Below are 13,228 nucleotides of genomic sequence, written 5' to 3' on the forward strand. Positions count from 1 at the left end.
ACATTAAACTTATCCATTACTTTACACTAATGTGAAATAACACCTAGGGTTTATAAAATATGTAGAAGGAATAGAGAAAACGGTATCGGATTCTACCAGACATATTACAACAACAAAGCAGCGGCACCAGCGACGACAGCACCGACACCAGCGGAAAAGGCGTTGACGTTGGCGGCAGCAGCTCTAGAAGAAGAAGCTCTAGAAGAGGAAGAAGCAGCTGAAGACACTGAAGAAGCAGCGGAGGAGGCAGCAGAAGACACAGAAGAAGCAGCGGAGGAGGCAGCAGAAGAAGAAGAAGAAGCAGCGGATGAGGCAACAGAAGAAGAAGAAGCTCTAGAAGAAGATTCTTCAGAAGAGACGGAGGAAGCAGCGGAAGAAGCGGCAGAAGAAACTGCGGAGGCGGTGGCAGAGGCGGTGGCAGAGTCGGCACCAGTGGTGGCAGCGCCATTAACAGCTGGGTCGGCAGTTTCAGTGATACTGTGAGCAGCCATGTAAGAAGACATGATTGGGATCAATCTGCTGGAGTACCATGGGACTTGGTGCATGACGGTGGTAACTTGGTCAAAGTCGATGGCAGTGAATAGAGAGGTGTAAGACTCGTCAGTGTAGGTGGTCAATTGAGTGTAGACGTCCAAAACACCGTCTGGAAGGGTGAAGTCTGGGTTGTTTTCAGCCAACGATATGTATTGCATCAAGTTGGCCTTGACATCGACCAAAATGGCGTTAAATTCAGCGACTTCGTAATCGTTGATGGCAGCGGCCAAAGAGGCAACGGTGGCTAGAAGAGCAGAGATTTTAGCGATAGACATGTTTGACTTTTTTTCCTGGTTGAGGTTGGATGGTATTTGACACTAAACTAGAAGAAGTACCTTTCGAATGAACTAAGAAAGAATATATTTTATACGGGGGAGATGGAAGGTCAGCAAATGCGGCCTTTGAGGAAGAAAAAGTTGCGGTTCTTATACACTTCTCCCTTTCGTTCCTTCTCTCTCGTGTCCCGGACCCCCCCACTATTACACAACGTAACTGCAACTCGTACTGTGAGAAAATGCGTTTTTATGTAATAGGAAAAAAACAATACGAGCTCAATAGTTTATTACCCACTTTGGCAACGAATATACCATTAAACGCGAGAGAAGAAAGAGGAAGCGAGAGGTCAACGAAAATGCCGTTTCAGCAACACCCAAAAATGATGCCTGGTATCGCGAAATGTTAACGTGCTGGTTACACTTGCTTAGGCTTACGTAGAGCTTTCTCCCTACACTCCCAGGGCACTGTTTAGTTGTTCGCCAAACGACAGCACCTTCAAACGAATAACGCCATAGATCTGATCGGGACGGCTTCGTGGTTCGCGATTATACTGCATTTGTTCATTTTTTTTGTTCATTTTTGGTTCGCAACGAGCGATGAGCCTCAGAGGGGTCGAGGCCGCGGCGCTCCACGAGACTGCAATTCTAAGATATTTTTAGGTTTGGACTAACGGTGATAAATAAGCAGACCAGTTACTGAGGCAAGAGTTAGGCATCTTTGTTATTAGCAGCAATATTTATCAGTAAATCTTGATCCTCACAGCGTTCTGTGTGACAGCGGCAATTATTCCAGATACCAAAAATCGCCTACTTTTATCAACGGAAATAGCGGAATATATATATATCTTGCAAGTAACTCTTCAATACACTACAATCAGTAAGACCTAACAGCCATTTTGAGTTCGAATTGCGCTTTCTCATCGCTCACTCTTGTATATGATAAAAAACGAGCAAGACTGGATGCCGGTTCGTATCCTCATCTACGATAGCACTTGGCGGGAAAAACGAAATAGGAACGAGAGGTTATCGTTCAAATAAAGCTCTAGGCTAACCTGCTCATTGAACAGCCTCGTCATCTTTTAAGAGACTGCGCTACGTCCGCAATGTAGCCGTGTGTGGAGTAACAAACCATATGTAAAAAAGGAATATATAAAGCCTGGCACTTTTTTTATTCTAGTGTTACATTTAACACTGTTAAGGCGACGTCTAATCCTAGTTCTGCTTTTAGTTTGCTATCCTCCCATTGTCCCAAGAAACGCATGTAGCCTGACTGCCCAAATGTCTACAAAATAAGGTTCCCGCGCTTAAAGAAAGATGTTCAGGCAACCCGAGAGTGATAAGAGTGCAACATGCTATGTAGCCTCCAACAGTCCAATACCTTATCATATTGCCTTTTGGTAGAGCTCCCTCTGTCTGGTATCCGTGTGTGTAGGTGCTGCCTGGAAACGTGACTAAAATATACAGAAAGCTTGCTAATCCATTGTGCTCCCTCGGTTTGAGACCAGTTTGTCACCACGCAACGCAACGTACCCTTCTCGTTTAATCCGAGTTCTAAATATGGAAGTGCTTCTTAGTTAACGAAAGAGTTGCGGACATTATTGCTATAGTTCATTTTCTCACATGTGGTTGCCTTCACCTACGTTCGTATAAGAAAAAGGTCTTACCGAAAGTGGAAACTTCAAAATGTGACTGCATTTCGTGTTTAGTTAATTCCTCAAGGGGTTTGAAGCACTCTGTTGTGCGAGGGTTTCTAGTCAGGCACGGTTTTTGGATCTGTCTTAAACGAGTGTACTAATGAGGTAACTTCCAGTGGCAACTATTTAGACTTTATTTGTTTTTGTTTTGAACAGTTTTATGTTACCTAACTTCGTAGTTTAAACGAGAAAAAAAGGAGAGTAAGATATTTTCCTCTCCGGTGGAATATAACCCAATCAGTTTGTTTCCCACCAGGGAATGCTGCAATATCATCCAATATCCTTGCCTGTCGAGATGTTCCCATTTTATTTTTCTCGTTGAAAAATTTGACCGCTTTGTTTTCGTGGGTGCCTTTACACCCACTGAAGATTCGAAGAGTTCCGCGCTGTCGTTGTTGCCCTACGGCAGTTCTCTGTTAAAAAAAATTTCTGTCTCTTTTTTCGCTTGTTTTCGTCTTCGTCGTTCTTAACTTCACTTATCTTCCCTCTTTGTATGTCTCTACTACCGAAACTCTTTGTTTTCAAAACATTGCTTGGTAGTACAACCTATAAATATAGAAGGCACGCGTGCTTCGCCTTGGCCCTTTGGTACTGGAAAAAAATTCCATCCAGCCTACGCCCTGTACAGACTACACCTGTACGTAATTAGGTGACAGTCGGGAAAGATATCATACTCGTTATTATCCAATAATACATTTATTTTATTTCTTTTCCCGCAACTGCGCACTGAATTCTTTTTGCCATGTCTATGTCAAATTATTTCACACCTGTTGCCGATGCATCGGTAACGTTTAATGGTGCGAATATCAACATTATACATACTCCTGGTGACGAAGAGAAGGTGGACAGGGTATCAAACGTGAATCTTGACACTACGGGCAATACTGAAATCAAAGCTAACACATTAAATGACGTTACTTTGAAAGCAGACGAAGGTGAGGTTATTTTGGTTCTCGGTAACCCTACATCAGCGTTCTTTAAGACCCTTTTCCAGGGCAAGAAAAATCTAAACTATACTCCCGAAAACGCCATCCTTTTCAAGAATAACGAATTCAAATCTTTCTCATCGAAATGTCCACAACAGATTATTTATAACAATGAGAAGGACGTTCATTTCCCGTATTTGACTGTGAGACAAACCATTGATTTTGCCTTGTCCTGTAAGTTTGACATCCCAAAGGAGGAAAGAGACAATTTGAGAAATGAAATTTTGCAAGAGTTTGGCCTGTCACATGTTCTGGATACATTTGTTGGTAACGACTTCGTTCGTGGTATTTCAGGTGGTGAACGTAAGCGTATCTCAATTATCGAGACTTTCATCGCTAATGGATCTGTTTACTTGTGGGATAACTCGACGAAGGGTTTAGATTCTGCTACAGCACTAGATTTTTTGAGTATCTTGCAAAGGATGGCACGAGCTACTCGTTCTGTGAACTTTGTCAAAATATCTCAAGCTTCTGACAAACTTGTAGACAAGTTTGACAAAATTCTGATGTTTAGCGATTCATATCAAGTGTTTTACGGAACTATTGATGAGTGTCTCAAATTCTTTCATGATGATCTGGGCATCGAAAAAAACCGTAATGATTGTATTATCGAATATTTGACCTCCATTTTAAACTTTCAGTTTGCCACAACAAATATGAACCCTCAATTGATCCCCACTTCGGAGTCTGACCTGTACAGTCTATGGACAGGCTCTTCATTCTACAAAAAGTGTAAGCAAGAGGCATCGAATCACCCTCCAGTTCGAAGCTCGGTCAATCCTGATGACATCACCCCAAAGTTTTCGGTCCCTCTAAAGGTTCAAATGCAAACTACCACCCGGAGAGGTTTTGAAAGAATCATCGGTGACCGTAGTTATTTGATTTCGCAATTTATCTCCGTGGTCATTCAAAGTCTGGTTATCGGCTCTCTGTTCTATGACCTACCCAAAACGACAATTGGTTCTTTCTCGAGAGGTTCGCTGAGTTTTTTCTCGCTTCTATTCTTCACCTTCCTTTCGTTGTCCGATATGCCTGCTGCTTTCCAAAGACAGGAGGTGGTTACCAAACACGTGCAACTGCATTTTTACTACGGCTGGGTTGAAACTATGGCTGCCACATGCTTCGATTACTGTTTCAAGTTTTTGCTAGTTGTTGTGTTTACAATCATCCTGTATTTCTTGGCCCATATGCAATACAACGCTGCTAGATTCTTCATCTTCCTGCTTTTCCTTTCGATTTACAATTTCAGTATGGTTTCTTTGTTTTCTCTAACCGCGTTAGTGAGCCCAACACTGTCAGTAGCTAACATGTTAGCCGGTATTCTGTTACTTGCGATTGCAATGTATGCCTCTTATGTTATTCACATGGAAGATATGCACCCATGGTTTATTTGGATTGCCTATCTAAACCCAGCTATGTTTTCAATGGAGGCTATTTTAGCAAACGAAATGTTCGACATCAATTTAGATTGTACAGAGTCCATTATTCCTCGGGGCCCTGCCTATAACAATGTCAGCTTCGCTCACAAAGCATGCGCATGGCAGGGTGCTACGTTAGGTAATAACTACGTCAGAGGTCAGGATTATCTGAAAAGTGGGTTGAAGTACACTTACCACCATGTTTGGAGGAACTTCGGTATTCTAATTGGTTTCTTGTGTTTTTACCTGTTCCTTTCCCTCTTCATTGCTGAATTCATTACCCCACTGTACACGAGAGATAACCTGTTGAGGTGGAGCGCTTACCTTTCGGAGCGCAATCCGTTCTCAAGTAATGATAAGAAAAAGGTAAAGACAGCTCCAAATGATTTTGTACGCCCAACCATATCTTCTTCAGCTTCCACTTCATCGGACTCAATTTCAGATAGCATTACAAAGGGGAAAGGCAAGGGGGATGATACCATGGAACGTGTTCGCTCCAAGGATGGGGATGATACCATGGAACGTGTTCGCTCCAAGGATGGGAAGGTCATAGTCAATCAAAAACACGTTATTTCCTGGAAAAACATTAACTACACAGTGGGAGGAAATAAGCAGCTGATTAATGATGCTACCGGATTCATTAGCTCAGGGCTAACAGCGTTGATGGGTGAGTCTGGTGCTGGTAAAACCACTTTGTTGAATGTTTTATCTCAACGGACCGAGACTGGTGTTGTTACAGGTGAATTACTGATTGATGGGAAGCCGCTGACCGATATTTCAGCCTTTAGAAGAAGTATTGGTTTTGTTCAGCAACAAGATGTCCATTTGGATCTATTGACTGTTGCTGAGTCGTTGGAAATATCTTGTGTGCTGAGGGGGGATGGTGATATGGACTACCTACTATCCATTGCCAAATTGTTGAAGTTACCAAGTGACAAACTTGTTGCGGACTTAACTCCTACCGACAGAAAGCTTTTATCTATCGGCGTCGAACTAGTTACCAAACCATCTCTGTTGCTGTTTTTGGATGAGCCCACTTCTGGTTTAGATGCCGAGGCTGCAGTTACCATTGTTCAATTTTTGAAGAAATTGTCCGAGCAAGGACAAGCCATTCTGTGCACTATCCATCAACCGAGCAAAAGTGTTATCAGCTATTTTGATAACATTTACTTGTTGAAAAGAGGCGGTGAATGTGTTTATTTCGGTGGTATTACGAATGCCTGTGACTACTTCCTTAACCATGATTCCTCTCTTCATTATGACAGGGAGCTAGATAACCCTGCTGATTTTGTTATTGAGGTTGTTGGTGGCAATAAGAAAAAGGACAAGAGCGGCGAAATCATTGAAAAGCCGAAATTCAACTGGACTGCTGCGTGGAATAACTCACCTGAGAAGTTTAACACTACAAAGGAAATGGCAGAAATGGAAAGTGAAGCTCGTAATTCTGGTGTTAACTTTACTACGTCGGCATGGAGCCAAAGATCGTATTACGACCAATTGAGACTGGTAATAAAAAGACAATACTTATGCACACGTAGAGATAAAGTATACCTTATCTCCAAGTTCTGTTTAAATGCTGGTGCTGGGTTATTTATTGGGTTTTCTTTCTGGAAGACAAAGGAGAACATCAGTGGTTTGCAAAATGCCATTTTCCTGTCCTTCATGAATTTGTGTCTATCGTCTCCGTTGATTAATCAAGTACAAGACAAAGCCCTTCAATCCAAAGATGTCTATTTGGCAAGAGAGGCGAGATCTAACACGTATCATTGGTCAGTTCTTTTGCTGGCACAAACTATAATCGAGTTGCCATTGGCTATTTCCAGTTCAACTTTGTTTTTCTTATGTTGCTATTTCTGCTGTGGCTTTGATAACTCTCCTCACATTGCTGGTGTATTCTACCTGAATTATATCCTGTTCAGTGTTTATTATTTGACTTTCGGTTTATGGTTGCTATACGCTGCTCCGGATTTGCAAACAGCTGCTGTATTAGTTGCTTTCCTATACAGTTTTACTGCCTCCTTCTGTGGTGTTATGCAGCCATACAGTTTATTCCCAAGGTTCTGGACATTCATGTACAGAGTCTCGCCTTACACCTATTTTATCGAAACGTTTGTCAGCTTATTGTTACATGACCGTCCAGTCAAGTGTCGTACAAGCGAGATGGTTCCTGGCCAACCACTTCCGGGCCAGAACTGTATCCAGTTTATGAAACCATTTATTGATGAATTTGGTGGTTGGTTACAAATTGAAACTAGTCGTAGTGTTTGTGCGTACTGCACGTATTCGAAAGGTGACGACTTCTTGGCTCAAGAAAATATGAGTTATCATCACCGGTGGAGAAACTTTGGTATTGAGATTGCATTTTGTGTCTTTAATTTCTGTGCAATGTTTATTGGGTTTTACTTGACATACGTCAAGAACGTCTGGCCAACTGTTGGTGCTTTCATTTCCAAGGTACTTCCTATTAACCGTGCACTAAAAAAATCGCCTTCTGCAAAAAAGGACTCCACAAAAGACGATGAGTTGTCCATTGACAAGGTATAAAATGACTAGGTGTCTGATTATCTACTTACTTCTTACAATCCTCAACATTATTAAAAAAAAAGGACAGGGAACAACCGATATTCCAAATTTTCAAACCAAACGTTCTTTATACACACATTGCGTGTTTTGTATAGTACTTTTAATAACAATAATAAATTAATATAATAAACATTTGTGACGAACGACTCAGACTACAAAATGTGATGTAACTATTCACCAAAACTAGTGTATTAGTCTGCAAAAGCTGAAGTAGGTTCTGATTGATATTTATGTTTTATGCCGTAAATATACTATGCAAGTTATATCACGGTGCTGTATTTCATGAGGTACTGGATGATAACTTCATTCCCATAGGGAGAACCATGATCTATTCTCACAGACTCTTTCAATATGGGTAAGCTGCCATCGAAAGGTTCCCTTTCCAGAAGAGCCACCACTGGACAAATCGCCCCAAGAACTATGTACACTGCAAGAGCCCTGCCAGGTATCCTGGTAGGACTTTGAAGACTACGAGGGGGCCGGCTAGAATATTGAAACATTAATATAGAAACTATTAGCATATTGATAAAGCAACGTTGGTACAGGTGACGCACCAGGTTTGGGAAGTGCGGGAAGGGCAGTGGCACACTGATAATCGGGGAGGACGCGGTTTAGTGGATGTCGAACGCGTCCAATACCTCGCCAATCTTCATGTTGACTCTTACTCCTAGGCTGGGTTTATCAGCCTCCATGCAGCGGAGCCAGGCGATCTTCTCCTGGACTCTCACGGGAATGCCGTGGTGCAAGTCCATTCCATGTAATCGCCGGTACACCTCCTTTTTCTCGGAGACCAGCCGCGAGAAGAGCTCGACCTCGCTGGCGTACCTGCTGTCCATCATGTCGAGGGAGTCCAGCACACGATGCAGTTTCACCATCAGCCTGTCCTTGTAGAGCAGGTACTCCCCTTTCGCCTTTCTTCTAGACGTTGCATCGGGGGCCTGCTCCATGGTGAGTCTTAATTGGCGTCCGGTCTCGAGACACCGGCTGATGTTGTTCATCGTGGTGAGGTTGTGTTCTTGATACTTTCCTAGGAGGGCCAGCTTGTCTTGCAGCAGGCCTGTCAGATTGCCGACTTCGGTTCTGATGCTATCGCAGATATGACCGCGGTAGTCGTTGCCGTCTATATTCGCTGCAATCAGAGAGTCTAGCCACAGTGAGCCGTGCAGGCTGTGTTTGTACTTGCGCCACGTCTCTTCTTCGAGCTTCAAAAGACGTGTGAACATCAGCTTTGCGGCACTATATCCATCCGCATCACCGCATCCCGGGGCGTCGACAGGACGAGTAGGGAGCGCGGGCTCCTCAGGGTCCGGGCTGTGTTCGAACAGCTTCCGGTACAGTGCTGTTGTCCTTGTCTTCACTGTGTCCTTCATGCCTTTGATCTTCCGCAGCCGGAATTCCAGTGAGGCCCGTTTGATTTCCTTGATGGTTGCTTGCGCCCTGGTGTACTCTGCGCGCGAAGCGTCCCTGAACCTTCTCCAGCGGCGAAGGTCGTGTGTGTCTATGGTTCTGAACCTTGGAGTGATGTCCGGGTCGTGGTCGCCGTAGTTGTTCAAGGCATAGTCGTAGCCGTTCCTGTTGTCTTTGGAGACCCTGTCAATCCAGCCGATCCTGCCGTTTCTGCCTTTTCTACGGGCACCGTCGTCAAGACCCTCCTCGCACATCTCATCGTTTCCTATAGCTACTCCAAGGTCTGTACTGTTGGGGGCAGTGCGGACGTTGTTTTGCGGAGGTACTAACCCTTGGGGGTGGGTGTTCGCAACGGAATTGGGAGAGATGATGGAGAGGGGTCTGCCACTAGGAACCGAGTGTACAGTGGTTTCTGTGGGGCGTGGTGCCGGTTTCTGGGCTTCTATCGGATGAGAAATGGCTTTTGCTTGGCGGGCTCTTGCGACAACGCGCTGGAACCTCAATTTAGAGTGCTCGCTTGTGGATGGGACCTGTGGTGGAACCTGTGATGGGGCCTGTGATTCCCTTGGATCTAGGGATGGCGGTGGCTGGTTCTCGGTTGGGGTGGCACGGGACTGGGCGCCCCTGTTGGCGAAGGGAGCGTTGAACAGCGCCGTAACGGCGCTTGGGATCTCCGAGCTGAACATGCAGCCCTCTTTGGGCTGAGGGTACTCTGCCTCCTCAACAGCCTTCTTGATTGCCGCGCTGCATTGTCTGTCCTGCTCCTGGACCATGGCGTACCTGATTTCCTCTTGCTCATGGATGTAGGAGACCAAAGCTTCGTCGCAGGCGATCAGCCCCGCGTCTACTTTCTCGATAAGGTCGCACACACAGTAGGGGGTCCGGCCCATGCATGTGGTGCAGCCCTTTGGGCGGACATAGTGTTCGATTTCCAGTTCGTAGGTTTCCACTTCTTCCCTGGTGAAGAGATTCACAAAGCGTGCTTTCACGGTTCTTTTGGCCTTGGTGGCTTTCTCGATGAAGGTAACAAAATTCATTAGATGCTTAAGGTGTCGTAGTGATTTTTCTGGCTGCACGAGTGGGGATCTAGGGCGGGAGAGAGAGAAATAGGTAAAGATTAAGGTAATTGAAGGCTAGATAGGTTTTGTGATCTGATTCAAAATCTTGTTATTTTCCGGAAGAAACTATAAGTTTGTGACACAAAGTCAATTATTCCTATTTGGGACAAATGAGCAAAAAAGAATGTGTTTTGAAGCTGCCGCCTGTGGTGATGTATACAACATTGTAAGATAACACACACATATTAGATATAGTATCTATTGCTTTGCTCCTAGTGTTAGGCTTATTATGTAAGAGCTAAAGTCGGTTATGATTAATTAAAGTGGGTAAGGACTCTGATATTGTGTATTTACGCCGTATACTTAAAGTATGTAGTTATCTCAGTTGTGCTTGCTTGTCTATGACTCGTTCGTTAGTTGGGTCCTGGATTTTAGAGACGGTCTTGAAAGATGTCGGTTCAGATACCTTGGGGTTTATATATGCTCCGGATAACGGGCCATCCGCATGTCTCGAGTTCGTATACTCACATGTCGGGTTTATAATAGTTCTTAGTACTTTAATTGAGAGAATAACGGGTCATGAGTCCTTTCCCAAAGGGAGTTCCCAATTTATCCTCACATATTAAAGCCGTTGTGCAATGCATGACAGCACTTTTATATTTTATCAGCTCGTACCTAAACTTTCATTCCATTGAAGGAAAGTAAGTTGTAAAGAGGAGTACATATATTAATATATTACAATAGCCTATATCAGAGTTCGGTGGCTACACTGGCTCTGCTTTTCATCATACACAGCAGGAACAGGAGAAAGACTCTATAGATCACAGGAAATTTCTCGAGAAGTTAACATATCACGATTCTAGTTCCGCATTATTCCATATCTTTGAAATTTCGTTATACTCTCGTCTATCTGCGTCCTCAAAAGTTGCCAGATAGCCATCACCAATCAATTTCCCTGAACTGTCCGTCCTTGCAAACGCACAGTAGACGTAATTCGCGCATTCTTTAATTTGTATCCAGGGATCCCTTTGGGCATCTGGTATTATGACACCATCTATCGGTAGCGGCGAATCATAAACTCTCTGCAGCGTTTCCGCATCACCATACCTGCTAGCAAAATATTCTTCATTGGATTGGAAATCACTTCCTGCAGAGTTCAAAAATTTGCAAGTCCTTAGACCACCATTGGACCACAACAGTTTATTATTTTCATCGATGTGTGCGATTTGTGTACTACAAATGTTGTAGTTTACCTTCTTCGATTTGCCATCATCTTCAGTAACGACTTCTTCGGATACAGCGCCCAAAATACCACCCTCCATTTGGTTTATAGCGAATCTCTCACCAGCGACTAACTGTCCAAGCCAGAACAACTCCTTGTCACCGTAAACACAGCTGCTCAATCTTGCATCTAGGTTGAAAAAGAAGGACATCAACACCCCAGTCAGTTTGTATTTCTTGTGGATTGCAATCAGTCCACTGTCAACGTGGTGCAATTTCAGTCTTTCGTAAAAGTTACGGTAAACCTCTGCTTCAGTGGACATGAGTTCTTTATCGGGCACATCGTCGTTCTTCTTCAACCACAGTGAATCAAACATCTGTCTGGACCCAATGAGTCTTACCTCCTCCTTTGTGGGTTCTGCTTCGATCAACAAGTCAGTGCACCTTTTGAAAGTATTTTCTTGGAGTAACGTTCTGTCCCTGAACATCAAGATCCCTGTATCCTTGTAATTTTCAGTCTGGAAATAATCCTGCATTGGCACGTATGAGATGGCATCGACATCGATGAACACTTCCTCCTCAAAAGTGTTGAAGATTGTGGCAATCCATTTATTCAAGAAATTGATGATCTTATCCTGTACGAAATCTGGCTTTAAGAGTTTAGAGACATCTACAAGGTAAATTTTTTGTTCAGTCTTCTTTGCCAGTTTCCCCAACGTTTCAACAAATTTATTAGTGGCCTCTTTACCTGTGGTAACGACCTGTATTGGCAATTTGTTCCCCAATTCTTTGAAAGTGTTCAACTGTTTATAAAACATGCCCGAATCGCTCTCCCTCATTGTCAAGACTATACCTTTCCCCTCACTATACTGTGCCCAATTAGCCCAGAAATTCGCGTTAAAGTCACGAATCGACATGTCCTCAATATTGGGCGGTGGTAACACTACACCTTCCGAAACATCGATCACATCGGGCCACATCAACTTATCGTCCGAGAACTGCAAGAAGGGAAACATCCTTACGTTGAAGTCCTCCACTGTGTACTCACTTGAGAGAAGCGGCTCTGTAGCGAACACAACGTTCAAGTCCTCACTCTCCTGTAAGAAACAGTAATCATAGACACGCAACCGTTCAGCCATCATTTGGAACACCATCCTCCCCAGTCCTTCATTCTCGTAATTCCGCATAATATCCTCGTTGGTCCACAGACTGTTGTAGTACAACCCATTGATCAGATGCGCACACTGTTGCCTCCTACTGAGACCTCTCCAGACGTGAGTCATCTGATGGTTTAGGTGTGTATTTTTCTTGCCCTTATTGTGTGCCTTATGTCCAAAAAACTTGAGAAATCCAGTACCATAATGTCTCCCAGCTCCAGTCTTGAGCACTCGTAGCATTTTTTTAGTCAAATGGAAAGTTGAGATTGGTTTTGCCAAAGGGAAATGTTCGAGATCCACATTATCTGGAAACTTCATCTTATAATCTTTATCGTTTACAAACGCGACTTTAGACGATACCTCTGTAGACGCTGGGAAAAACGTCCTATTGCTCCACTGAAGCGCGCCCTCCTGTAGCAACTGTGTCTGTTGCACGAGGTTTGTACTGTACAGCGTCACTGCAATGGTACATATAAGCAACACCAACAATGCCAGTTTCCTCGTTTTGAACCGCAACCACCGGTACGCGATCACGTTCGGCGGGACTCCAAACATCATACCGACTCCGCTGCCCTTAGGGATCCCGGCTACAATAACAACAACAAAAAAATATGGTGGTCCGAAGATCAATCCAACGAAGAAACACCGTTCCAATATATAAAACGGTGACAGGAATGGATGCGATGCCAGCTGGCACAACCGGCTGCACGCGCGTGTATCAGGTGAGAGCGCGTCGCCCAGTTTCAATAGGGGAAAACCGAAAGAAAAAAAAGAAAGCAAAAAATACAGGAAACAACACGTCCCAAAGGGGACGATAGTACCAAAACGGCAATGTGCTAAAAATATTTAAGATTCCTAACGTATTTCCTCTTTGGGGCCCCGCTTACTGCCAGCA

The 13,228-nt window shown here is 43.9% G+C and overlaps 4 protein-coding genes across 4 annotated transcripts; 1 reads left to right on the top strand and 3 right to left on the bottom strand.

Annotated features, from left to right (window-relative positions):
* Positions 1-104: 104 nt before the first annotated feature.
* TIR3 (Tir3p) lies at positions 105-809 on the bottom strand (the record flags this gene model as incomplete). Its single annotated transcript, XM_022608964.1, has 1 exon — positions 105-809. The coding sequence occupies one exon, from the start codon at positions 807-809 to the stop codon at positions 105-107; it is 705 nt and encodes a 234-aa protein (XP_022465407.1).
* Positions 810-3,245: 2,436 nt separating this feature from the next.
* On the top strand, positions 3,246-7,451 carry PDR11 (ATP-binding cassette multidrug transporter PDR11; the record flags this gene model as incomplete). The annotated part of the gene is made up of 1 exon (XM_022608965.1): positions 3,246-7,451. The coding sequence occupies one exon, from the start codon at positions 3,246-3,248 to the stop codon at positions 7,449-7,451; it is 4,206 nt and encodes a 1,401-aa protein (XP_022465408.1).
* A 650-nt stretch (positions 7,452-8,101) lies between these two features.
* On the bottom strand, positions 8,102-9,934 carry KNAG0G01050 (uncharacterized protein; the record flags this gene model as incomplete). The annotated part of the gene is made up of 1 exon (XM_022608966.1): positions 8,102-9,934. One exon carries the CDS (start codon positions 9,932-9,934, stop codon positions 8,102-8,104), a length of 1,833 nt encoding a protein of 610 aa, XP_022465409.1.
* Positions 9,935-10,806: 872 nt separating this feature from the next.
* On the bottom strand, positions 10,807-12,891 carry KNAG0G01060 (alpha-mannosyltransferase; the record flags this gene model as incomplete). The annotated part of the gene is made up of 1 exon (XM_022608967.1): positions 10,807-12,891. One exon carries the CDS (start codon positions 12,889-12,891, stop codon positions 10,807-10,809), a length of 2,085 nt encoding a protein of 694 aa, XP_022465410.1.
* Positions 12,892-13,228: the final 337 nt, after the last annotated feature.

This window comes from Huiozyma naganishii, chromosome 7, assembly GCF_000348985.1.
Source record: "Huiozyma naganishii CBS 8797 chromosome 7, complete genome".
NCBI lineage: Eukaryota > Fungi > Ascomycota > Saccharomycetes > Saccharomycetales > Saccharomycetaceae > Huiozyma > Huiozyma naganishii.